The sequence below is a fragment of the Epinephelus lanceolatus genome, chromosome 15, assembly GCF_041903045.1.
Source record: "Epinephelus lanceolatus isolate andai-2023 chromosome 15, ASM4190304v1, whole genome shotgun sequence".
NCBI classification, from domain to species: domain Eukaryota; kingdom Metazoa; phylum Chordata; class Actinopteri; order Perciformes; family Serranidae; genus Epinephelus; species Epinephelus lanceolatus.
In genome coordinates this window covers 24,341,387-24,368,542 of record NC_135748.1, presented here as the reverse complement: position 1 = coordinate 24,368,542, position 27,156 = coordinate 24,341,387, and the positions used below count along the sequence as shown (strand labels likewise).

General features: G+C 41.9%; 2 protein-coding genes across 2 annotated transcripts; both read right to left on the bottom strand.

Moving 5' to 3' along the window:
- Positions 1 to 299: 299 nt before the first annotated feature.
- Positions 300 to 9,679, bottom strand: orc3 (origin recognition complex, subunit 3). Its single transcript, XM_033642193.2, has 20 exons — positions 9,137 to 9,679; positions 8,947 to 8,998; positions 8,751 to 8,848; positions 7,678 to 7,816; positions 7,395 to 7,499; positions 7,107 to 7,270; positions 6,869 to 7,002; positions 6,616 to 6,775; positions 4,834 to 4,947; positions 4,556 to 4,689; positions 4,305 to 4,368; positions 4,090 to 4,206; positions 3,908 to 3,987; positions 2,782 to 2,915; positions 2,529 to 2,623; positions 2,319 to 2,416; positions 2,093 to 2,234; positions 1,826 to 1,942; positions 1,486 to 1,565; positions 300 to 552 (listed from the first exon to the last, which is right to left on the bottom strand). Exons 1-20 carry the CDS (start codon positions 9,158 to 9,160, stop codon positions 447 to 449), a joined length of 2,157 nt encoding a protein of 718 aa, XP_033498084.1. The 5' UTR covers positions 9,161 to 9,679; the 3' UTR covers positions 300 to 446.
- Positions 9,680 to 10,650: 971 nt separating this feature from the next.
- On the bottom strand, positions 10,651 to 24,803 carry znf292a (zinc finger protein 292a). Its single transcript, XM_033642925.2, has 8 exons — positions 24,622 to 24,803; positions 21,730 to 21,884; positions 20,428 to 20,506; positions 19,953 to 20,088; positions 19,622 to 19,824; positions 18,383 to 18,519; positions 17,417 to 17,558; positions 10,651 to 17,261 (listed from the first exon to the last, which is right to left on the bottom strand). Exons 1-8 carry the CDS (start codon positions 24,769 to 24,771, stop codon positions 11,088 to 11,090), a joined length of 7,176 nt encoding a protein of 2,391 aa, XP_033498816.2. The 5' UTR covers positions 24,772 to 24,803; the 3' UTR covers positions 10,651 to 11,087.
- Between the last annotated feature and the right edge of the window lie 2,353 nt (positions 24,804 to 27,156).

Below are 27,156 nucleotides of genomic sequence, written 5' to 3'. Positions count from 1 at the left end.
TATAAAGATGTCAGAATCAGGCTTTTTCCTAACGATCTTACTCAGTAAATGACAACTCCTGCACAGCGTGTCCACCCCTGTAATCTTTATTCATAGCCTTTATGAAAAAGAACTCCTTTCTTTTAATTGACTACACTATGCTTTGGGTCTAGCAATATCAGCTCTATGATACCAAGTTAAGTTTCAACACTCTTAGCACTAAGTTTCTTGGAACACCCAGTACCTGGTGATAGAGCGGCACAATGCGTTTTGCTTAGTGCACAACTATGAATACAAAATAAACATGCACAGCACCGTGATTATCAGAAACTACTCCCATATATTTTATTAGAGGGAAATACACAAAATGTAAATCCATTACGAGTGGATGAGAACTTAATTGAGGTTCGACAGCAGCCACAGATAAGGTATATGTAAAAAGGTGCGTGTGGCTTCTCAGTGTTTGGTCAGCAGCCTCCCCAGGTGAGTCGAGCCACGTGGTCAGTCTTCTGCCTGGTGGACTTTATGAAGCCCAAAAATTCGAGCTCAGACACAGCTCGGATGAAACGAGCGCTAGAGAACACGCTAAGGATCAACATTTCTCCATTAGGGTTATACTTGTTTCACTGTCATTCATACTGATCGGCCGCAACATCAAAACCACTGAGAGGTGAAGTGAGTAACATCGATCGTGTCGTTACAATGCCGGAAAACCATTGGTGCTGGCGTTCATGTGGATGCCACCTGACAAACACTGGTCCAGACAAAGTACACCCCTTCATAGCGACGACTCCCTAGTGGCAGTGGCACCCCAGCAGGACAATGTGCCATGCCACACTGCAGAAACTGTTCAGGAATGGTCTGAGGAATGTGACAAAGAGCTCAAGGCTTCGACCAGGCCTCCAAGTTCCCCACATCCCAATCCGATCGAGCATCCATGGGACATGCCAGTACCCCAGAGGTCCTGTGTCTGTGCCCATGTGTCTGGGTGTCAAGCACCAGGGCGCTGGCGGTGGATCTTCTGAGTCCTGTGGGCTGCGAGGTGGAATGCCAGTACATCCCATGAATGCTCGATCTTATTGGAATATGGGGAATGTAGAGGCCGGGTTGACACCTTGAGCTCTGTCATATTCCTCAGGCCATTCTTGAGCAGTTTTTGCAGTGTGGTATGGTGCATTATCCTGCTGGAGGGGCCACTGTCATCAGGGAGGCCGATGGGTGGGTGGTGCATGTCAATTGGCATTCACATGAATGCCACGACCTAAGGTTTCCAAACAGAACATTGCACTGTAACGAGATGTTCAGTGTTATTCACTTTACCTGTGGTTTTAATGTTATGACCGACCACCTCGTCTATCATGAACCACCATCATAAGAATTAACTGTGTTACATGTCCTTAAAAAATTAAGATAGGGTTCTCGCAATCAAATCATCACAACATTAAGCGAGTATGAAAATGGTGGGATAGTGTGATGGGGAAAAACATGTTTGCAGATAAAGGATACTGTTTGACTTCATCCACTTTCCCGTAATTGTCAGAATCTGGGTTGTTACCCTCAGCCGCAGAGACAACAGTGGCATAGGCCTAAAAACACAAACACAGGTTTCATGTCAGTATCAGGTCCATTCTGGGCTGATATTTGATTTTCAGATCAATAACGTGACACATTGATCCGATCTGGAGAGGAAAAACAAACTTCCAACCATCAAACTTTGCAGGGCAAAGGTGCTGTTATTGTAGATAGTTAAAATCACACGCTGTGTAAACATCATCTTGTTTTCCCTTAAAGACAGAGGTTGGTGTAGTTGCATTACACTATCAAATTATTAAATATATAAACTCACTTCCAGCCAGTCGTAAAGGTTAATCAGCCTGCCGCACTCAAGATGGAGTTTGTATGCAATGCAGATATCAGGAGCAGCGTTAGAGACGGTCCCATCCTCCGTCTTTAGGCTTTCGTTCTGGAAGAGGAGTCAAACAGGGAAGAGGCTCCAGTCAAGTTCATACTTATCCAGATGACTTAAATCAAATTCCATACTTTTCCATACTGCGTGGGAGCCCTGCAAGACAGTTACACACTTGATAAGAAGAACAAGAAGAGGCACATGTACCTGGAGATAATAGTAGGGACTGTTGAGTGCAGCCTGGATGGAGGTGCGAGGTGTTGCGTTAAGGTGGCGTCTCACAGTAGCAGAGGAAGTGTAGTAACAAACTTCATACAGTGTCTGAGACTCTGGGGGAGACAGGTGACTCCTGGGTGGGAGAGAGGTATCAGTCAAAGAAGAGTTTCTACAATGTTTATGTAATTAATTGCATAAGAAAGGAAATGTGTCTCACTTCACTAAGCTGTCGATAAACTCGAGAGCTTCGTTTCGTAGAGCCTCGAACGGACTCAGCTTCTTGGACCTCCGAGTCTCGTTCATCTCCAGCAGAGTCTAGATTAAATGAAAATTATCTGAGGATTCATGGTTCAAACACATCAGCAAGGGGGAGAGTCTATTCGCAGAAATGCTGTAAAGATTTAATTCTTCACAAAACTATAAAAACCTTCTGCAGCTGGAACAGGTCGGTTTTCTTTTGAAGATGTTTCACTGGAGAGGTGAGACTCTCTTCCACGCTGGGGGGAGGTTCAGCAGCTACTGCTGTTGAGAACAAGATGAAAGAATGTCAAGGAGTGTTGCATATTTAATACCTACAATTATAATTATTTGACAAAGGGGTGAACACACAGTTAAGGAAAGTAAGCATCTCTAAACAAATTAATATCGTGTGTGTGCTCTCCTTCATTTTATCCACTCACTGTCCAACTGCTTAAATTTGGCGAGCATATCCTCCAGCTGGACAAGAGCGCTCTTCATTTTCTTTGCTTTGGCAGCCTGCAGAATCTCCACACACTTCTGTAGCAAAGCGATGAGCTCGTCTTTAGCCAGCATCCTGCAGGGAAAGCACAGGAGCTTTACAGCTGAGCATGGTGACTTCAGACTGGGTTGTTTTTCGACTAACATGCAAATGAAAAGCCAGTGTCAAACAACAATACAAACAATGCTGCCTTACTGTATCATAAAGGCTATCTGGCCACCAGGAGGAGCAGTAATCATCAAAATACCCTTGAATATGCTGCCATCTAGTGGTGAAATGTGTCAATAAGGTTGGCTGGGAGGGAAGTAAGACATGTTTATGACAAGACATCAAAACTAGAGGACTTTAGGAGCGTCTTCAAACACATTTGTTGGTCTCACTTGTTAACAGGTTTATTTTTGTGTCATGCACACCCAAGTTCCCAACTCACACGGGTTTACCTGACACCCAAAGCGCAGTAGCAGTGGTCGCTGCATAATTACAGCTTATTTAACAGCTCGGTCTTAAAGAAAATAGTCTGCCTTCTCTCCCGAGCTTGGCAAATAAAATCTGCTATAAAATGTTCCCTCCCTGGCGCACAACTTTTTTTATAGTCATCCAGCCAAAAGAGATCAACATAAATGGATGTCATTTTACTAAAAAAACAAAAAGACATCCCTTATGTCCTTGCAGACAGGACAGTAAAACAAAAAACAGACCGCTTTCCCAGTTTCATCTAGCTCACACTCTAAAAAGTCCGTCCTCCTCTGGAGAGGCATTAAACTTGCCACTCTCCTGGGCTGATGGTTATGTTCCTGAGCTTAACTGTGCACACAGGGAGCTCTGTCTTTTGTTTAAATTACATTTCACATAAAGTTCCACACTGCAGCTCTTCTTTATGGGATGATAAGTTCGTAATTAAGGTTTCTACCATATATCACAGACCATTCCCTCCATACATGAGAACATTCCGCTCCTTATCACCTGAATATTATCAAGTAACCTGTCCTGGAAAATGAGTGACAAATCACTGACCATGTGGAATATCCCAATTAAATATCTCTTTACGGTCAGACATCCAGACTTACTTCACGAGTTTCATGGCTGACTGATAATCCTCGTTCTCCCATACATTCTTCTCAAGACATATTAAATGGAGCTCTCGTATCTGTCACACACAAGTAATTCAGTGTTAAAACAAACCAGGAACGAAAAACTGACGCCATTAATTCAAGTTATTTTGCACAATTACACAGCAGCACTTTCTTGCCTGTTTTCCGAGGGGGTAACGAGGTAACGATGATGTCAGAGTGTGGAGACACCTCAGGACGGGATAATAGCACTTGTGGTATTTGTGAAGGTCTTTTATCAGCCTCTGACACACCTCCTAATAAGAGAAGAAACTTGAAGCATGAGATTCTGTCTGAGTATGTGCACTCATTGCTGTCTACTGCCTCAGGTGAAGAGATAAAACACAGAATGTACCTTTAAATGAGCGTCATCTGTGAACAGATTCACTTGTTCCTGAGCTTCTTGCTTCTCTGCATACCTACAAAACATATCAAAACAAAAAAAAAAAAACACAGGTTAGACTTGATTTAAAGGCTTAGTGTCACATTTGAAAAGGTGAATCAAACCCTACAGGAAGCTACTAAACCACATTAAATAACATAAGTCACCTGTGTGTTCACTGCTTGAGTTATTGCACATGTAAAAAAAACCTAAACTGTGCGTACCTTTTGAACGACGGCAGCTGCCTCATCCTCTCCAAGTCGAGGTGACTGAGCTGCATCACATTAAGCTGAGCCTCCTTCTTCTTACAGCACAGTACGCTGAGAGGCTGACTGTGAAAGTGCTCCAGCAGGGCCAGCTGCACCAAGACAAAGCACAAAGTTTGTTAACTATAATGTGCACATCGGAATTAAACCTACAGACAAAACAGACGACCGGTGCAAACAGAGGATGACACTGATAAAACACATACTGGGTACAGTATTTAGAAGCTACTCTGTACCTGAATGCCTTTGATGAAGTTCCTCACTGAGAAGTCGTGGTAGAGGAAGATGCTGATCAGCACCTGCATCACTTTACCGTTGAGCTTGAAAGGGAACTGAGATGTCAGGATCAACTGGAAACAAAGACAACATAAAAAAAAATGCAATGAACCTCCTGATTTCATTTAAAAGCCGACACAACAAGAATTTCACTAAAAAGAAATGTGCAATATAGCGATGGATTAAATTTTATGATGTTGGTGATCGTGTTATTGTGTCTAACGCTTGTATATGCCCAAGTGGCTAAATCTCTCCCTCACATGTTTAAAGACTTACTGAAAAATGTAAGCATCCGTGATCAATAATACAGTTGAGAATTCAGTTTAACATATTCTTTAAAGGGTGTATTGTTCTTAATTTGACTGCTGAACACAGATCTAAACACTGAAAGAATCTTAATATTGCAGATGCTTTATGAAGTAAAAATAAAAGTAAAAAACCTGCAAGTAGGGAGTTCTCTTTCAAAAATTAGACATAAGAAAATTCAGGTCAAACTGTTTTACTTGTTATAATGTCTTCATGACTGTAAAAGTTGTGCAATGATTTAAATAAAGGAATACTTAACCCCCCAAATTAGATTTTTATATACTTTATTAATCCCCCTGAGGGGAAATTAAATTTTTTCACTCTTTTGTCATTAACACACAGGTCCGACATACACACACATGCACAAACAGGACCTATACATGGACAAAGTGGAGAGATGTCAGAGTGAGGGGGGCTGCCTTGGTCAGGCGCCCCGAGCGGTTGGGGGGTTCGGTGCCTTGCTCAAGGGCACCTCGGCAGTGAACAGGCAACCCTCCAGTTCCCAACCCAAGTCCCTATGGACTGAGCTACTGCCGCCCAAATTATCATTAGTCCATCCATTATCATTGAATTCATGATCATAACTTAATCCAAAAACTCAACCATTCTTCATGAATTGAAGTCACAGCCCACATTTAACAACACTATATCAAAACATCAGTGTATAAACTTTTACACAACTTGTGCAGTATAATTAGAAGTCCATGAACTCCATGAACAAAATTAGTTGCTGGTCTACCGCTGCCTCGATTGGTAGTTTGTTTGTGTTATTGTGTGACTGGTGAATCCAAACTAACCATTTAAAACAGTGAAGTCACACAATAATACAAACCAGCTAACTGATTGAGGCAGTTGTAGACCAGTAGCTCCTGTGTTCAGTTGCTGTTTTTGACAGTGGAGTCTGGCTTTAAAGAGAGCATCGCTAAGTTTCACTTTCAGATCAGCTCCCTGTCAGAAAGGTCTGTCTGTTTGGGAAGTACTGAGCATAATGCACGACAGATGGTTATATTAGTTTTGCGGCAATATTTTTGCAAGCGCACCGTTGCTGTGGCACTGCCCAGAACGATTGTGATTGGTTGACAGAAATACAAGCAGCCAGGGCATTTTTTTCTCCAATCTTAAAGTGAGAGTCGGCCCAGTCAGACCTTTCTTTTCTTGAGAAAGGTCTGGTGAGCGAGACTGTGCTGTTGTTAATCGCCAACCCCATTTAATTCAATTCATCATGAATTTTCTCAGGTTTTTGGATTCTTCGTTCACTGGAGGCACGCTAGAAAAGTTTTATCCTAAAGTCAATGTAACTAACTGATACACAAATGGTCATTTGAGGGGTGAAGTACTCATTTAGGAATAAAACCTGTGTGATCTAAAAGTTAACACAAAGTTCTGGAAGCTCCTAACATGATATGACTGCTCTGTGTCTGAGAGTGACAAAATACCTTGTCTATGACTGTGGCCAGGTGCTGTGTACAGGAGAGGGACTGGAAGAGCTCTATACACAGCAGGGAGGACACAGAGTGGGGCAGCATGTGTTGGATGGTGCTGGGTGATGTGGCGATACCAAAGATGAACATCAGCGGAAGACGTTCGATGTACCGGCTGTGGAGGAGAGAACATGTACATGGAGATGCTGTTGTTACAGCTTAACAAGGTGATAGATGAACTTTTTCCTTCTCCAAAGTTTGTAATTACCTGCAGATGAGTATGAAGTCCTGAAGAACTCGTGGGTTGAAAGCCTCCAAATCTTTGAAAATAATCACAACGGGAGGCTGCTGGAGATCATCTCCATCAGAGGAGCTACGCTTTTTTCCAGGAGTACCAGATTTCTGAAATACAGAGAGAAACTCCTTCAGGTGATCAAACTCTTTTTACGCACCAAACTGCAAATCTACAATAATGTACACTAGCTATGCTTCATGGTCCAGCCCACCTTTGTTTTGGTATTGTACCAATCACAGAGTGTACTGAGGGAGCAGTGCACACTCTTGTGAAGCTGAGCACTGGTCGGCTCAGCCTCCTCCTCTTCCTCATCGTCCACACTCACAACAGTGTCCATTAACCTCTCCAGGACCCTCTTCATCAAATGCTTCAGTGCTGAAATGATGAAGCAAACAATATAAAGACTGCAAAATAATAATTAAGCTGCTTCTATTACTACTCTAAGATAAGAAGATGTGATTCTTCAAAATCAAAGACAACATGATCCTGAGTCCCTCACCTCCGCACTCTTTGGCCTGTACAGAGGCCACATGAGGAGTGACAGACTGCTGAAGCAGCTCAGACAGACTCTGAAAGGTCATGTCATGATCTGGGACATTCACACCTGCGGAGAATATCAAAGGAGAAGAAAAAATGTGTGACTCTAAGTTAGACTGGGCGTCAAGAAACCCTCAAAAGTGATAGAGTGCGGGAATTATTCTTTTCCGTTATATTCTAAATTGTCTGTTGTTTGGATAATCAGCCAGCTCATGTCATATGTGACCGCCTTGTCAACAACATACCGAGCACAAGCGCCGCAGTGGGAATCTCACTCGCCCTCATCTGTGATGCCCAGTCACTGTGTAGGCGAGTGGAAGAGCACTTCCTCGTGAAGTTGAGCAAGCTGTCCAAGATGTTCCTGTTGAGCTCATCCTGCAAAACCTTACAGGCAGCAGAAAAAAAACTTGTTTAAGGTCTGATGTGCAGGATTTAGTGGCATTTTGCAGTGAGGCTGCAGAACTGAACCTGTGTAACAAGCATGTAAGAGAACAACAGTGGCCAACGCAAAACCGCTTATTGACTCATCTAGAGTCAGTGTTTGACTTGTTAGTTCTGGGCTACTGTGGCGGACTCTGTGGAAGAGGACCCACTCTTTATGTTGATATAAACTCCTAATTTTAAGGTAACAAAACCACAGTGATTCTTAGTTCCAGTTGTTTTTTCACAAACGAAAACATAGTTATGAATATGATATTCCGTTATTGCCAATAGATGCCCCCAAACCCTACACAGTGAACCTTTAAATATTTCACTTTTTTTAAGGTATTCAAATGCGTAAATTAATATTTTAAGGCCATGTTTACCATCTCCTTTAGAAGGTTTTATTCCAAAATTATGCACTGCTAAGGTTGCATCTCTCACGACATTACTAGCTTGGAGTCTGGAGCAAGGAAAATACATACAGAGTCACAAAATGAACAAATCACACTTTAGTTTTTGCACAACAATGTTCGGGCATGGAAATAGCTTTGAAACAGCTTTATACTTTATTACACACTTGAAGCTATTAAAAACAAACCCATTGTCCCCATATGAGGACATCATTTAGTTCAAATACTACTTTCTGTTCAAAGACAAGGCTTAGTTTTTCAAACATATCAGACCCTACTAATCAAAAATAGCTAGAAGAAAAATGCATATCAGCCAAAAGCTGGGGTCTCAGGAGGATATGTGCTATGCTGCTGAGACACAACTAATGGGTTCTGCAAAGCTGCAAAACATTTGCCATCAGTTAAATGTTTCTAATGTATAAAACTGTACCAAATCATGGCAACATTATGTGAAACAAAATGCTGTTCAGGTTGAATATTCTTACCTCCGTGTTTGTTTTGATTTTGTCCCACAGATCCTGACAAAGCTTGAATCGCAGGTCACTGTTGTCAGCAGCTTCACAGCCATGGCTAAAATGATCCTCTGTAGAGAAATGACACACAGGGGAGTGTAAGGTTAGGACACCTGACAGCTGACAGCTCCAGTGAGGATACTCCCCTATAAACATGAGCAAAACTCACCTAAACTGAGCGTCTTTTTCTTCTTAGCACTTGGCTTGAACACAAAGCAGCCCTGAAATATCAACAGTAACAGTAGCAGTTAACGTTAACTATGAACAAAAACAAAGAAACTTAATGTGGCCATGTTGTGCCAACTGCCAAGCTAGTTTCATGAGGTTTATCGTAACATAATATTAAAATATGACGTTACCTTGGACACAGATGAAGTAGACATCTGAGCTTTAGCTACACGCAACGACTGTTTTATATTTAGGATAGTTCAGTCGGTAACTTTGGCTGCTGTCTGGATAAAAGTAAAATATTTCTTTAAAATGCCGGTTATGCCGTATTTAACAAACTAGCTACTACTTCCCGCCAATGTGACGTTTACGGAAACGGTTGTGTTCAGCTAACAAACGGTTACGCGCCTGTTCATAGCTGTGACAGGTTTTATGTTATCGAGCATGATAAAAACTGTCATAATAACCACAATTAAAACAACAAATGCGACTTCTAAGTTTTTACCCTCACTTAAACTTAATGACGTTATTCCTCTCCCTAGGTATAAAGGCGCAGGACTTTTTGCAATATTGCTGATCTTGAACACCCCCGACCCTTCACAGCATCCCTGTTGTCCCTGCCTCTCCACAGCTCCAGGTCAACTTCCTGTTGTAGTGTTCATGTAAAGATGATGCTACTTATACAGTTATTATGATAAATATACAATACTAGTAATTTAAGTAATAGTATTAAGGTTTTGTTTTTTAATATAAGTATTAGTTCACTTTTCAAATGTAATAGGTCGGGGACTGTTCGTTACCTCAAGGGTGGTACAAAATGGAGGTTTTTCAAATAACCTTAAGCACTGAGGAGGGACACACGTTTTTTGGCTAAAGGGAGGGGCATACAAATGTAAATGGTTGTGTTAATGTTACCACTGATTTTTAAAGAAAATTTACCTGCTGAAGCATGTTTTCTTTTTTTAAAAAAAAATCCCAAATTACATCATGTATCATAACCAAAAACTTTAAAAACAAGTATTATAATTGGATGTTCAAATTTCTGGTGGTCCCTGGGTATTTCATGTGCAATGAATGCTTCTGTCAAAAAAATACATCACCAAATTTGAGCTGAAAATAGGCCTTTCAAGGCCTTTCATCAAAATTACTTTACTCTAGGTCTCATTAAAATTTGGAGAGTAAAAAGCCAACGCTTTTTTCAACTCCAGGATTTCATCCTCAACTTTTAACTTTCAAACATCAAAGACTAAGTTTTAAAAGTCTACTCAGTAATTTATGGTGGAGGGAGGGTTATGCATTTTACTGTCAGGTGTCTGTACAAGCTTGTTAGGACATGTGGTACAATAATTTCTTTGTATAGATTTCTGCTGGTTACAATGCAGATGACATTAGGAATAAACTTTAATTTAAGCTAGACTACTGCAGAAAGTTACAGAAAAGTGTAATTAATTTCAATGCAAATTAAATTTAGTAAACATGACCAGCAGACATGAAGATTATTTTAAGTGATCTAGTGTCAGTGTTTTATCAGAAATGCAACAACTAAATATACAACATAATGTCCATAACTCTTCTGTTTTCCATATGAAAAGCTGTGGATTAATCTAGGAAGCCCGAGGAACAAATGTACTCTATGGAGAAATAATGCTGTAAACAAGTAAACTATCAGGAAGAAATTGCCACACAAAAAGATCTGCAGACAATATTTTACAAAAAGAACCAGTAACATTTTATTGAACACTTTGTGGAAGACATGTAAATATTACAGATAGGTCTACTAGTGTTTAAAAAGGATGAAATAAATACAAACAGAACTTGAAATCCCATAGGGATATATAAAAACATAGTTTTTCTTTAAAAGTCTCCATTTAGCAAAAGAAAAAAAAAACATCTTCAGTACTAAGCATAAATACAAACATGTTTCTAAAATCTATGCCCTATGGATTACCTGGTTATTATAACTAACATACATACTTAAAATCATCCAAGACATTTTTTCATTAGGTACAAAATAGGCCATTTCATCGTTAACTGTGACCATTAATGTTAACAGTTGGAAATCTGATGCATTAACAAACAAACCATTCTGCAGCATAACTTCTCAAATCCTGAGTGAGGTCGAGTTGAAAACAAAATATCGGGCTATGATCCACTATAAAGCCACTTTTTTATTATGACCATGGGCTTCATGTCTTGTAGCTGCTTTAACAAAAGATCAGCACCGTCTGAAAATGTTTTATCCATGACAATCTTGACATTGCTCACCGATTTGAGATTTAGTGGATTTCTGAAGTCTACCAGATTTTCACATCCTTTGATTTCATCTTTTAATTTACCTTTTGTTGCAGATTTCTGTTTTTGAGTTTGTTGTCTCTTGGACGGCAGTTCAGCACTAGATTTTTCGTTTAGTTTACGTTTGGAAGTGTGGGTCGACTCTGAGGTTTCCAAGAACTTAAGGAAAGAGTCCTCAAGTCCTAAAGGCTTGAAAGACCCTGGCGTGACTGCGTCGTCACGTTGTTCTTGGGCTGTGGGGGTACCAGGATTTGAGTTCTCTCTTGAACTGTTAACAGTCGTACGATTCCTAAGGGTCTGCATCCTCTCCGGACAAGCTGGTGTGGGTTGTGTGGGCTTTCTGGGACGGCCTCTTTTAATTCCTGCTTCTGTCCCGGTGGAAGCTTGAGATTCTGCACTGTCGTCGTTGGACAGCTTGCTGTCTTCTTGGCCTACTATTCGTTCCACCAACTCATCTGTTTTCTGATCACTGGGCTTTTCGCCCTCATCTGGCTCCATCTCCTCAGAAGAGCTGGACGCATCCTCTGTTTTGCTTGTCTCTTTGAATCGGGCGCGTGAGTACTTTTTGCAGAAAATGAACTGGCTCCTGTGGTCTTCAATGTATCTTTCTGTGAGGCCATGAGTGGTGTAATGCTTAAATATACTTCTCTCAGCCCGCTCCACTGCATCACAGCCTATTATCATGCATGGGTACTGCAGTGCGGACTTCTTGGTGCACATGGCTGATGCCTCATCATGTGATTTTAGTGTAGGCTTTCCAAAACTGGTCCAGTGTTCCATGGACTTCCCGTCTTTCTTTTTAGTGTTTTTCTTCTTCACTTTGAGTTTGTTTTCAACATTCTCTTTCCCGTTAATTCCCGGGAAGAGCCCTACTGATTTAGTCCGTCTTCCATCGCTTGCTTTGGGATCATAAACATACTCGTGCTTTTTTATCAGGTGACGGAGGAGGTTTGATTTAGTAGTGTAAACACGATCGCATCCCTCATACTCGCACCTGAAAGTCGGATCAACTGAGCCACTCTCAGAGATGGCGATTTCCTTGTGGAAATTTTTGATGTGCTCGATGTACTTTTCCACAGAGTTGAAGGGGAGCGCGCACTCTGGCCGGTCACAGTTGAAAGTCCCCATGGTCATGCTGGCCATCATGGAGGTGGCTTTGTCACGGGTGAACTTGTGAAGTAAGAGGTAATGCTGCACTAACCTTGTGATTCCCATGAACACCCTGGAACAGTTTTTCACTTGACACCTGACTTCATCACCTTTGTCTATCCTCTGATGGATCTCCGGTGCATTTTTTACACCGGTCTTTTCAGTCTCAGGTTCAGGTTTGCTGGGAGGCAGAGATGCCTGATGCATGGCCCTGTAATGGAGAATCAAGTTCTGCTGGATGGTGAATGCGGCAGTGCATCCTTCATGAACACAGCGATATGGTCTATATGGACTGTAGGCGTTGTCTGTATCACACATTTTGAGACTCAACTTTTTCTCTTTTCTTTCCCGTTTCTCTTTCCTCTGGTGTTCGTCCTTTGTTGGTGTGCTTTTGGAGCTGCCTGGTTTCTCTGGGGAAGATGAAGCAGATGCAGTAGGGCTGTACATCGGCTCCTTTACTTTGCTAAACGATGCATCTGATCGTCCTTGCTGCTCCTTTGCTTTGCCAACCGGACTGAGCTTCTCTTGTAAACTGGATTTCTGTTTCACATCTGGACTCTTGTTTACAACAGCTACTTGAGGTTGCTCTGGGGCTTTTTCAGTAACTGACGTTACCACCTCACCTGATAACCTATCCGTCACATAGTTTTGAGGTGGTGGTGGTGGTAGTTGTGCGACAATTGATACCTCAGGCATGGAGCCCTGTTTAACTGCATCTCCTGGTGAAGTGATTTCGGTAACTTGTGGATTGTTCTCATTGTCTGTTTGAGGTGCGATTGCAATGTCAAGCGGTTCTTGTTTTATGGCAGGTAATACAGCTGCAGACTGAGCTGCAGATTGTGTCGTGCGGTTGGAGTCAGCAGCTGCACGGCCAATTAAACCGTCATCCTTGTTCAGTCTAAATGCACGCCTGTTTCGAGCACTGATCCTCAGCTTCTGCATTTCTGCCTTTGATAATCTGTGGACTTTTTCATAGTGAATTCTCAAACCTGTCGTTCTTGTGAATGTTTTGGGGCAAATCTGACAAGGATATGGAGACAGTTTGGATGGGGTCTTTTTAAGCTCTTCTATCATCTCACTGGAGTAATCGTGCATTTTACTCAAGTGTTTGAATAATGCCTCCTTTGTCATGAATGAGTACTCGCACTCATCCTGGTCACATTTAAAAGGTTTCGGTACCTTTTCAGTGGGCTTGTCATCACTTTTACTCTGTGTTTTACTAGTTTCGATGTCACAGGCCGTTTCACAATGACTAACATTTTGCTCTAATGCCAGAGCACTCCGCATCTTCCCTTGTGCAGCCTCAATCAAATCTAACCTTTGGAAAGCATGTGATATTTCCATCAAATGATCCTCATTATAGGGTACAGCAAGGGCTGAATTAGCCAGCTCTCCGGCCTTTTGTTGCTGGTTTTCAGGGGGGAAAGGTACGGAGTCTGAATAGTCCATTATATTTGTATACTGGGGCTCCTGTTTCAACACCATGGGTGAAGTTAAAGTGGTCAAGCTACAAGATTCCTGTGAGAAATCACCATTTGACATGCTGAATACTGCTCCGTTAGTATCAGGGACATGGGGATCATTGAGAAAATCAAGGAAAGATGTTGGCAAATCAGCCGTTAGGTCGATTTCATCTACAGGCCTGCACTGTGAGCGTTTAGATAAGTGACCTCCGAGAGACTTGGTGCTTGTAAACTCTCTAAAGCATCTCCTGCAGATGACTTTACCATCCTTAATAATAGCTGGCCATTTGGTTCTCTTGCTCAACCTGCTGCGTTTTCCTCTCTGCGAGTCAGGGTCAGAGGGGGTGGCCTCACAGTCAGCATTTGGACAGTCCTCTTCGTAAGGGAAATCTGTGTGAATACCGCTGTTTGGGCTAATCATGCCATCCACGGCGTTGTCCATCTGTTCGTAACAAGGAGTGGACACATTCTCTGTTTTAATTATTTCATGCGTAGCTTTTAATGCAACCTGAGCCTCTGGGCTCAAACATTTCATGGGAACATCGACTAACGAGCCTTGAGTGAGACAAGAGTTTTCACTATGAGCATATGGAGTGTGGTAACTTCCCTCAGGGAGGCTATCAATTGTTGAGATACTGTTTCGTTTATCCAACTGGCCTGTCATACTTGCACTGCTTTTTCCCACATCTACGCTGTCTGCACTATCCTCTGGATGAATTAGTCCATACTGATGCCCTCCGTTATGCATCTGCCCTCCATTATCAAGCATCAGAGAACTGGACACATACTGAGACATCAAACTTGAATCTGAAGGAGGTTGTGACATAGAGGGACCATGTATAGCTGCCATTGAATGATCTCTATCAGACGGGAGAGACGCAGTGGTTTGATAAGGGTCTGCCTGCCACTGGGGATAACCTCGAGGGGGGTACTCGTTCATGTTGAAGGCATCAGGATAACAGTTATTCATGGGAGGTGAAGACCAGGACTGAGACATGTCTGACTGCATCATTCCACTAGGATTATTTCCCCATGACGGGTACAGTGTGGGGTTTACCATTGGAGTGATGGGCACAGGCTCCATTGATCCAGGATAACACTGGGCAGGCGAGGTTGAAGATCCCATTGGGTAATCCATTTGCTGCATCCCAGGTTTGTTGCATAGTATTCCTGGCTGATATGGCCTGTTCCCTTGGTTCTGAGACTGATTAGGTGAGGCTGGCCCACTCGGTGCCTTTTTTGCTGTAATTTTGGCCACTTTGTTGTATTTCTTTGCCAATTTCCAATCTTCAAATATTTCAGGGTGCTGCTTCTTCACATGCCTGGACAGACTTTTGTTTGTACTGTATGCCCTTGTGCAGTCACTATACGGGCAGCAATGCAGGTTCTCCTCACTGCCAGCAGTAACAGCGGGCGTGCTGGAAGGATATCCTTGCAGCGAACAAGGAATTTCTACCTTTATTTGATTTGGAGAGATTATTTGTGGAACCGCTTTTGGAAGTTCGTTGCCTTGTACATTATTGAGCTCTTCTCCCTGTTGAGTTGCCACAGGGTTTGTTGCAAGTGGTACAGGATTTGCTGGAGGGATCTCTCCTTGCCCAGCCACATAATGGTGTGCATGATGAGCCTCAGGTGCTGGTGCTGGTGCTGGTGCTGGTGCTGGCGCTGGCACTGGCACTGGCGCTTGCACTGGCGCTGGAGTGGGGTTAGTCAGCGGAGTGTAGCATTTCTCTGGTTCTTTCATTTCAGGATCTCCTGCAGAATTCAGCATGCTTTCAATCGAGTGTTTCACTCTCACAGGGATGGGTTCTTTAGCAAACTCTGGTAATCTGCATGGTGATGTGTTTGCTCTTGATGCCTCCTTCATATACACGTCTGTACTAATCCTTTCAATACGGACTTCATTGCTCGGGGTGCTCTCTGGTGGTGGCTCTACTTTTGAAGTCTCACAAGGGTTTTGATTTGTAATGGGCAAACTGATTACTGCATCATTTGGGCCATGATTCTCTTGGTGAGACACGAATTGAGACTGAGAGTAGAATATTTTGCCACAGTTATCAGTTTGGCAGGTGTACGTAAGGTAATGCTGAGCCTCGTGATCGTACAACAGGTAGGCCTCACTGAAAACTTGGCCACAGTTGGGGAACATGCACTGGGCCTTGAATTCAGGATGCGTTTTTCTATGCATGAGAAGCTCAGAATTGGAGTTAAAGTTGGCCTTGCAATCCAGTTGTATGCAGATGTATGGTTTGCTGCCACAGTGCATCTGCAAATGATCATTAAGATGTCTGACATTAACAAACTGCCGTCTGCAATACTGGCACACCACTTTCTGTTTTTGTATCTCTAAAAACCTCATGGCCTCTTCGTCGTTCTTGTGAGATCTGACGTGAGCCATGAGGTTGCGGAAAAACTTGAAAGCCTTGGAACAGTTTTTGACAGGACAGAAACAGTCTTGACTTAAATGTGTGTCTGATGTGGTTTGTTCTGTCTTAACAGGAGACGCCAGCTGGTCGCCAATTTGAGAGTCAATTTTAACAGGGCTAATGCTCACCTTGGCAGCAACTTTTGAATTTTTTGATGGACTTTTAGGGGACTGAGGTGGTTTGGTTACCTTCCTAGCAGCTTTCATTGCAGCTAGTCTCTCTTTGCAAGATTGCTTTACATGTGATGCTACATGTGGCTCTAAAACCTCCCTACTTTCAAAACTGTCAGCACAAATTGGACAAAGATACACTCCGTCTTTGAAGTGCTTCTGAGCGTGCCGAACAATTCTGTGACCCAGGAACTCCTTGTCACACAAAACACAATACTGCATGTACGCTCGCCAATTTCTGAACCGAGCAGACACAAAACCCTGCTCCCGGAGTTTCTTAGCCTCTCTGTTTTTTTCTCTTTCGTCCGTGATTTCATTGAGTTCATTCGTAGTGGTTAACAGAAAATCCTCCAGGTCTCTGTATTCAGGGAGTTTGCCAAGAGCACTTTCCACCTCCTGTTCGTCCGTGTCGTTGAGTGTGTCAATAGATGACACAATAGCTGCCTCCTCGCCCATCAGTGCCAAGCAGTTGCGTTTCAGTGTTTTCCAGTCCCAGAACTCTGGATCAAAAGGCCACTGTGTCTTGAAGGCCAGCAGTAACTCGCAGCGTAAAGAATTGGGCACTGGCAGACTCCCGTCCTCCTCAGGCTTTTGGTCGGGTTCGTTGTACAGTGACTCCACAGCATAATACGAGTCAACAGTGGGCTGGAGGAGGAACTCTGTCAGCTGGCATGCACGCTTAACTTCTAGATCAGTTGGCAAGAGGCAGGAAATTGTCTTGCAGATGGTGGACTTGCTATCTTTATGGTCACTGGATGTCATTTTCAGAGCTTGAATGCACATTTCCACACACACTGGAAGCCCCACCTCTCCAACCTACGGAAATAAAAAATTAACATAAATACCAAGCGTTTCCTTTTGAGCCCCCTTTAACAGATGTGGTATCATATGGGTCATTGTTGGTGTGAATGGTTGTATGGAATGGTTCTGCTATCAGCAACAAAATTTGTAGACCACTTCTCTTTTCTTACCTCGTTTTGGATTACTTTGATCAGAAACAGAATATGACAGACGCTCCTACAGAGAAGAGCCATCTCTTTGCTCTGTCCAAGAAATGCATCAGCGGACGACTCTAAACGCATGAGTAGCTTACTCCAGAACAGTGTGAGTTCCCTGCAAAACATCACAAACACAACTCTTAAAACCAACCAACAATTACTTTACACATATTCAGATTACAGACGACCCCAAATCTACAAGTGAACTGCATTGTTTTAACTTCAACTGTTGCTGAGTCATTCATTCACAGTAATGAATGCCAGTACCAGTATCTTCCCTCAAGTACTAAGCCAGGTTTTCCAAACATTTTTGAATGGGCGCCAGATTAGATAATATGAAAATAACTTTGGGCTGCTTCTCGCATCGTCTGGGTTACAAAGTAAAATCATGTACAAATGAAACAAACGTAACTGTTCTATCTTCACGCAAGTGAAAATGTGTTATAGTTTCTGACACTCCTGAAAGCTTCATCCCTCGCTGTCAACTTCAAACTTCTTTGCTGTGCCCATGTCTGATACCTAGCAGGAAATCTTTACTGTTAGATAACCGTTCTACTTGGTGCATGCCTACAAACCATATGATAGCCCTGCTACCATGACTGGAAAAGATGCAAAGTGATCTTGCTTGATTAACCAATATTGTGTGGAGGGGCTATTGTTATATTCTAAAAGACAAGCCACTGGCCGCTTACAATTGGTCTGTGTGCCACAATTGGCCCCCAGGCTGGACTTTGGGCATGCCTGTATTAAGCTATTAAGAGACATGGACCTTCAAACACACAGTCACTGAGGGTATCTTTGTGCACAATATTACAGAGATTGCTTCAGGCTGGATAAAAGTCAGTTTCATAATATGTTTGTTCCATGACTGCTGTATTCCTGAGAGTGATTTTGTAAGTGATCTCAGAGTATTTATCTGAAGCAAACAGCAACACTTACCAGGCACAATAAACGTCTCCTTGGAGAAGCTGTCGCTTGAGAAAGGCAGAACATAAGCAGAGAGCTCCTTTCTCATCTCCCTCCGACTCCAAGTTGCAGATCATTTCAAGAGCGTCTTTACAGTCTATTGACGCAATCTGTTAGAGGGAAAGAGAGAAATAATCGAAGAAACAGTTTAATTAAATTGGGCCTTACTATATGTCATACTTGACAACACTGTTGGAACATTTTGTTATTACATCAAACAAGTGCTTAATGGTGAGTTTTGCTTGTTAGATTTTATTTCAGTTGTTGAGCACTTACACAAGTATTAAATGCAATGACTTTGGGTCCTATTTTACACCAAAGCAGCGCAAAGCAGCACACAGTGCAGCACAACCGTCATCGCTAGTTTCAGACCGACACAGCTGACATTTTCACGGTTGAGTAAGTAGCAAATGTGCTTGCACTCCTCCGCGTAGGTCTTAAAATGAGGTGTGGTCAAGTGCACTGTTGGCGTATTGATATTTTGAGGCAGCAGAAAGCGATCACGCCACTGACCAACAAAAATGCGTTGGCCAGTGGCATATGCAGTGCACATAATGCACCTACATAGGAGCGTTCACATCGCACGTACACTCTGCTTGTTACACACACAGTATGCGTGGATGGGTCATGATTAATGAGGAAAATATTAATTACACTCTCTAAAACGTGAACAAAGCAGAGAGCAGTGCTGCACAGCTGCAATCCGACTCCCCATTAAGAGAGACATTGTGCTCATTTATGTATGAGGAGCAGTGTTATTTCAGAAGCTTGAAGTTTACTTCAGTTTCCTCTTTCAAGTTTAAAACTACAGTTTTTAGTTCGTTGCTTAAATGTCTCATGATATTTGCTGCAGTAACATTACTGCTCTTACTTCATTACTCTCAGCAGAAAACCGCTTCTTCAGTTTGCCAAAACCACCATGCAAAAAGCAACAACACCTGGCTTAAAAGCGAATGGGAGATGACACTCCGATTGGTTGAATTCATTTTATCCTCAAAATCAGTTGCTCCATCCTCAAAAATTTTATCCATCTGACTTTGCGCCCAGATTTTGCGCCAGTTAACTTGCAAAAGTGGAGCTGGACATGCCCTAAATACACTTGTGCCATGCATTCAGGGCATTAACACTTGGGCACTTGAAAATGACAAGGTGGTACAAAATGTAAGCCAGCCTTTAAATCAAGGGACTGTGTTGCTGTGTGTCATTTCTTACCTCCTCCATTAGCTGCTCTTGACTTTTTGTCATGCAGATGCAAAGCAAGTAGGTTTGTTTGAAGTTTCCTTTTCCTTCATATCCCGGATACTCCGAGCACATCTTGGCGAGAACAGCAGCTTTATCAACGCTGTCCACTTTCATCAGGTGCTTTACTCTCATGTTCAGAAGCGTGGCACCTTCCAACTCAAGAAACTCATGAACTAAGAAACAAAAAGAAGATAGGGAGAAAAGGTAAGGAGCTGCATATGAGATGCAATTCAGACACTTTTATGCAGTAACAACTGTACAAATCAGTTGTGGTGCATCTTCAAGCCCAGTGCGAACTAACCTTGCTCAGTTTGAGGGGTCTGATTGGACAGGATGCTGCTTAGTGTGGTGTTGGACCAGACGCCATCCTGTTGCGCCAGAACTGAGAGCAGGCGAAGCTGTGTGCTCCCACTTTCTTGCAAAAGGCTGTGTGCCAACTGCAGCAGAAGATAAATAAAGATGTAGTAACCCAATTACTAAAACTTCAGTGAGTCACACTTAAAATGTTAGACAGTCAGGAGTCTAAAATAAGTATTATGACAATGTTACTGTGGGGAATGTGTCACCGTTCAACAGTTTACATTTCTTCAAAAGAGGCGGCGGACAGAACGTTTCATGAAATGTCGTTCTTTAAGAGAGAACCCACACATTCAACCTCACATGTATTTATTTCTTTCCAATGATGAGCTAAACCAAATGTATTCTAATTACTAACAACTTCTCGTAGCTTATCACCGCAAAGATAAGCCTCAGAAAAAGTCCCTGGGAGCACTGACCTTCATAGAGGACTGGAACTCCTCCCATAAGGCACCAGGGACATGCTGGGGCAGTAAGAGCAGCAGCTCCGCACAGCTCCTGTGAATCCAACACAGTCATTTGTTAAAGCCACATTTAGGTCAAGGCTGTGCACACACTCTCCACAAATTAAGGGTACCAGAATAACTATTCACAAAGTATGGCGCTGTAAAGTCAGTGTGGCATTTGGGCAATATAATAAAGATGACAAAGAGGACAAATGGGGTGTGTAAAGTGAGACACTTTCGCTACATGGATCAATATAGGTGTACATGTCGGTGTTATTAAATAGCCCCTGTTGTTTTTCATATGGTAGAAATGAAAAACAGCTCAGAGTGGCAATATCAGTAACTGTGATCGAGGGTTTACAGGAAAAAAAAAACATCTTAGACATTAATAACTCTCTGATTCTCTTCATCTGTGTGTGCACTGCGCCTCCATGTGCAAAGTATACTCTGCAGCTCATCCCAAATATGTCGAAGCTCCCCAAGAGGTAGCCTACATTTCTATTCCGACTACAGCCTCAAGGACTTTGCCTTCATGGGTACTTCAAGAGCACATAATAGTTCCTCAATACTGTTTGCAAAGTATTTCAAAACTTTTCATATCTAAATTTCCTCTGGGATTTAGGAGTGTTTGGTTTCATTCTTATTGTCAAATACTTAGCATCTTTCATGTAAGATCACTGTCTGCCTCTGCAATCACGACTGCTGAGACAGCAAGAGACAAAACTACACCAGGGAAACTGCAAACAATTATTCAATCAACAGCATATGAAAACTTAATAATTTAAGTCAATTTTCAAGCCCAAAATGCCCAAAATGGGATGTTTCCAGGTTCTCGGATGTGAGGATTTGCTGTTTTTCTTGGTATTACATTATAGTAACTAACAATATTTTTGGTTTGGAAATGTTGGTTGGACAAAACAAAATTTGATGAGGTGACCTGAGGCTCTGGGATATTTTTTAACCAAGTGATTAATTGATTTAACAAGAAAACAATATACAAATTAATCTGAAACAAACATTATCATTATTTGCAGCCCTATTCTTATGTCATGTGCACATCCAACACCTGTGACCCATTCTTTGCTACATCGACTTTGCACAATTATACAAAAGTTGAGGCTCACTGAAGATGCTTTCCCCAGTGTATAATGTATAATGTATAACACAGATTACGGATCAAGTTCATGAGGAAAATGCTGTTAGAAAGAATAAGAAAAGCAATTCAAGATTTTGAGAATTATTTTCTGCGACACCTGTGTCAGAGTTTCTACTCACAGTGCTAACTTTTCAAGTAGGAGTGGCACGTTTTCACATTCGGCGGAGAGACAGGAGGCGGCCTTGGCGAAGTTGAGGATGGCCACAGTGTAGACCTCGAGCAAAGGCAGTGGATCCTCATCGGTTTTCCAACGGCCGGCATGCTCCACAAGGACCTGAAAGAAACATAAAAACAGAGCACTTAGAATAAAAAATGCAGATGGATCGGTTGTTTTTAAGGCACCCTAAAAATGCATGTTAGTAAGAACAAACAGTGTATATTAATAACTAATACATTCTTTAGCACTAAAACAATCAGTCTTTTTTCAGGCAAAACTGCATTCTCTGTTTCAAAGTTCTCAAATGTGAGGATTTGCGTTTTTTTAACTGCCTTAATAGAAAAAAAACTAATTGGAGACATTACCTGTTACACTGGCATTTTACACAATTTTCTGTCATTTTATTAACTCAGTGAATAATCTCTTTACTTTAAAACTAAAGTGGCTGATAATTGAGGGAAACTATGGAGTGCTGCACTGGGACAAGAAACCAGGTGTTGGCTAATAGTAAAATATCTGGTGCTCTTTGGGGACAGGGGACGTATTCAAATAAGAATAAGAAACAATGACTGGGAGTAAAAATTCTAAACTTATTATATGGAAACTTAATAAATACTGTGAAACTTTAATTAATAGCCCATCCTATTATTTACTTAAATCACTGAAAAACCCTTTAGATTCTTTTCATGTGAGGACCCTTATGGACTAAAGGAATATGAATAATTTACAGGGTAATCAAGGAACGGACACATAATTTGAGGTAGCCAACGACCTGGTTTTATACATCCAAAAAACTTCTATTATAAAAATAAACTACTTAGCAACTGATCTGAGACAGGCCTTTATTTGTCAAAATGTGTAGCCACACCAGGCTAGTAATTGTGACTAGGCTTTTCACTGAAGTTTTATGGTACATATAAAAACTTTTTAAACCCTGATGAAGACTGTTTAAGTCAAAATGTGTCATCTGTGTCTCAGAATAAATAAATAAAGCACTTTTACTTACATTTAAATCAAGTTTATTTATGAAGCACACTTATGTTATTTTACTTTATTTTACAGCACTTACGTCAGCTCTGGTTGTTCATATCAATCACAGTGCCATGGATGCTTTTCAGACTGGCAAACTATACCATGTACTTATACATTCTTAATCCTAAAACCGACAGATTAATCAATAATGGAAATAACAGTAATGTATTCAGACTTATTTTGCCCTTATTGGAAATTTCTGTGTTCTTTTTTTAGCTCAACAGTTGTAGAGGTGTTATTAAATACAGGCAAAATAAGCTTAGTGATGGTCCTTCGACTATAGTAGGAGCCAAGAAAAGTTTCGCCTTGGTAGTAAAAGACAAAAAGTAGGCTTTGTAATTACTACAGTATTAAAAGAATAAAAATTTGGTGAGAAAATAAACTCAATCCGCTGTTCTAGGACTGAATATAAAGATGTGATCTCAAGTTGGATTCAGTGTAAACAGTAAAACTTTTAATTTGTGGTTTGCTTTGATTTAAAAAAAAGGCCACAAATAACTTTTAGATGAATAAAAAAAGCATGCTCTCATTACATATCAAAAACAGGATAAAAATACACATGGATCCATATTTATTTATATCATACTGATCACATAATTCAGACCAGATGTAGACACCTAATTCAACAAAGCACCAAAGTTATGTGGCCCTGCAGAAAAAAATCCTCCCTCTTTCCCTCCCTCATCACCCAGCTCCAGTAACGCCTAACCTTCATCAATGAATTTCTTCTGCACACACACACACACACACATATTCAAACAGATCCATTTCATCCTGAATGACTCCATTATCCCTGTAGTTGTACTCTTAGCAGATAAACCTCCATCATGCCTGAACTGCACACAGCTCCAGCTCCAGCCTGCAGCCCGGAGGCTCGTCCCCCCTCTTTTTCTCAAATAACTTTAAAGTTGAATGAATTCCTCTCCACACAAAACAAACCAACCCAATGATCAAAACTCATTTGGTGCATTGACAGTAACCCTTGCAGCATCGGTGGGCATATCAGCTAAATGGAGACCTCGCATCATATTTTCGTGGTCAGGGCAAATTAATGAGGAGGGATGTGTAATGGAGTCAGTGACCACTGCCACACTTTCCCCTTTTAAATCACAGTCTGAGCCAGCTGCAGGCACATCGGCTGCTTTAACATTGACATCAATCTAACATCTTTATCTGGGGCTGGCTATAAGGTTGTAATAAACCCCTCCGCTGGTGTGGGTAGCTGGATTAATTAGTGCAAAAGGCCTGGGCTAGCACCTTGGAAAAAATCATTGATCTTTCCGTACAATACAACAGCTTCACAAAAGTAGCCTCTTTTTACACCAAGCTAAACCCAGCGTGGAGATGCAGCGTTATTACGAGTGAATGGTATTTTCCACGGGGGACACAAGCGCACATTTTAGTGCATATCAATGCAATCGCTGTGTAAAATCACGCTAACGTAGCTACCCATTTTTTGCACAGCATGACCACTGCACAGGACAGGGGGACCCTGCATACCAGCTAGCAGCATTCATCTGCTATTAGCTATCTGGCCTGGAAAATACGAGTAATACATGCACGGCGCGCACACACTGCTGTGACTTCTCGCCGCATGGATGGTCAGACTTTGCGTGTAAATCCACGCCACGGACACACATCATTGAGAGAATAGCAGAAACCCGCCGAGGAGTTTTTTTCCTCATCTTGAAATGCCAGGCTGCTAGCTAGGCAGCATAGCTCCTTAGCTACATTGTTGTAGCAAACGTAGACGCGCATCCTCGGCCAGGAAGCCAGAGGGGCTGCAGGCTGCCCGGGATGAGCAGCAGGAGGACGGGCTAACCTGGCAAAACTCCTGGCAGAAATGCAGCGAGGCCTCCAGCGGAGACTGCGAGCTCTCTCTCAAAGCTGTGGTCAAACCCTGGAACCGCTCTCGGAGCTCCTCGATAGCTTTCCGTGTGTCATATTCCTTCTCTGTCTCCCCCTCCGCCATCTTCACAACAATCACGACCGCGTACGCACAGATGTTACGCTGCCAGACTGGCACACGCACGCGCACGCAGAGGGGGGAAGGGAGAGCACACAGTGTGCTCCACATACACATATACCCCTGATGTCAACAAAGCGGTGACACAAAATGACACTCTGCACACAGACTGGACGTGAAATGTTTGCTCATCAGCTAATCTCAGAGTGATTGGACTGCTGGATTCCCCTGATGCTATTATCATCCCTGCAAAGATACTGCAGGTCAGAGATGACCTCCAGGCGCTGTGCATCATCACACAAACAACCTCCAACATGAAGGAAAATCTATTGTATTTTCACTAACGTTTTAATCAACCTTCAAAATCCACCAGGCACGATATTTGTGTTGTTCTTGTCCCTCCAGAGCGTGGATAGATTACTGCATGGGCCTGCCAGGCACAGGCTCAGGGGCCCAACGTGTCAGAGTCCCCCTGGCCTTCACCTGCAAAATCTCGCTCAAGATAACATGTATTGACAAGGAAAAGACTCAAAATGACCACAAAGAGACACAGAGAGACCACAAAGAGATGCAAAGGGTCTGCAAAGAGACACAAATATGGGCAGTACAACCACAAAGAGACACAAAAAGGATTACAAAGAGATCCAAACAACCACAAGGAGCCTCAAATTAGCTAAAAAGCAATACAAAACAACCAAAAAAGATACAAAATTATCTCAGAGAGATACTAAACAACCACAAAAAGACACGGAATTAGGCCTACATCAAAAGACACAAAAGTATGTCAAAGAGACAAAATAATGACAAAAACTGGCAATATAACCACAAAGAGACACAAAACAACCACAAAGACACAAAAAATAATAAAAAGATGCAAAGGATCTGCAAAGAGACACAAAATAACTATAAAAACAAGCTATATAACCCAAAGAGACACAAACCGACTACAAAGACAACACAAAACAACCGGAAGGAGACACAAAATTATGCCTTCATCAAAAAGACACAATATTATGTCAAAGACGTGCAAAGGATCTGCAAATAGGTGCAAAATACCTACAAAAATGGCCAATACAACCCCAGAGACACAGAACAACCACAAAGACACAAAAAGATGACAAAGAGATGCAAAGGATCTGCAAAGAGACATAAAATAACTGCAAAAACAGGCAATACAACCACAAAGAAACACAAAATGATTACAAAGAGACACAAAACAACCACAGGGAGACACAAAATGAGGTCTACCTAAAAAAAGCCACAAAATTACTTCAAAGAGATACAAAACAACCACAAAGATGCAAAAAAAGACAGCAAAGAGATGCAAAGGATCTGCAAAGAGACACAAAATAACTACAAAAAGTGCCATACAACCACAAAAAGACACAACATGACTACAAAGCCACACAAAACAACTGAAAAAGACACTATTATGCACAAGGGAACACAAAATTACTACAAAGCAACACACAACCAAGAAAACCCACAAAATTACAGCAAAGAGATACAAAACAACCAATCCAAGCAATACAACCACAAAGAGACATAAAAATGACTACACAGAGAGACAAAATTACTACAAAGCAACACAAAACAACTAAAAAAGACACAAAGCTAAGTCAGAGACACAAAATTACCTCAAAGTCACACAAAACAACCACAAAGACACAAAAAAAGATGACAAAGAGATGCAAAGGATCTGCAGAGAGACACAAAATAACAACGAAAACAGGCAAAACAACCACAAAGAGACACAAAGAGATTAATAGGGACTGCAAAGAGACACAACAAATATACAAAAATGGGCAATACAACCACAATGAGACACAAAATGACTACAAAGACACACAGAACAACCACAAGGAGACACAAAATGACTACAATGCAACACAAAATGGCCAAAAAAAAAACACAAAATTGCACCAAAGAGACACAAAACAACCACAAGGAGAAACAAAATGGCTGCAAAATGAAACCAAACAACCAAGAGACACATAATTACATCAAAGAAACACGAACTAGACAGAATGAGACACAAAACAACCACAAAATTACCTCAAAGAGACAGAAAATGACCACAAAGAGATACACAGCCACAAAAAGATGCATAACGACTGCAAAGAGACACAAATCCACCACAAAGTCTATGTGTCTTGCTCCTCTGTAGGAGCGCTGATGGGGCCTTTTGCATATCTGAACCCAGGGGCCCACTGCCTCATAATCCACCCATGCTCCAGAATAGTGAGAGTGCACACCAGGGTCAGCTCCAGCAGCATCCCTGATCCAGTGTGAAATGGTTGGGACACATCAGCAGGGCTCACATTCACTAACAGGGGTCAGTCATGTTAATATAAGTGTTATAAAAGTGTTATGTTTGCGGTTGTATATTAC

Bases quoted from the DNA above. Each gene is read 5' to 3' on its own strand.
- orc3 (XM_033642193.2), bottom strand. From the start codon at position 9,160: ATGTCTACTTCATCTGTGTCCAAG. The intron at 4,369-4,555 runs GTACGCACAGTT...TATGTTTTGTAG, and splicing joins CAGCTGCCGTCGTTCAAAAG to GTATGCAGAGAAGCAAGAAG. The intron at 553-1,485 runs GTATCCTTTATC...CGTGTTCTCTAG, and splicing joins AAAGTGGATGAAGTCAAACA to CGCTCGTTTCATCCGAGCTG.
- znf292a (XM_033642925.2), bottom strand. From the start codon at position 24,771: ATGGCGGAGGGGGAGACAGAGAAGGAATATGACACACGGAAAGCTATC. The intron at 19,825-19,952 runs GTTAGTTCGCAC...TTTGTTTCTTAG, and splicing joins GACCCCTCAAACTGAGCAAG to TTCATGAGTTTCTTGAGTTG. The intron at 17,559-18,382 runs GTAAGTGTTGCT...GATGTTTTGCAG, and splicing joins GGAGACGTTTATTGTGCCTG to GGAACTCACACTGTTCTGGA.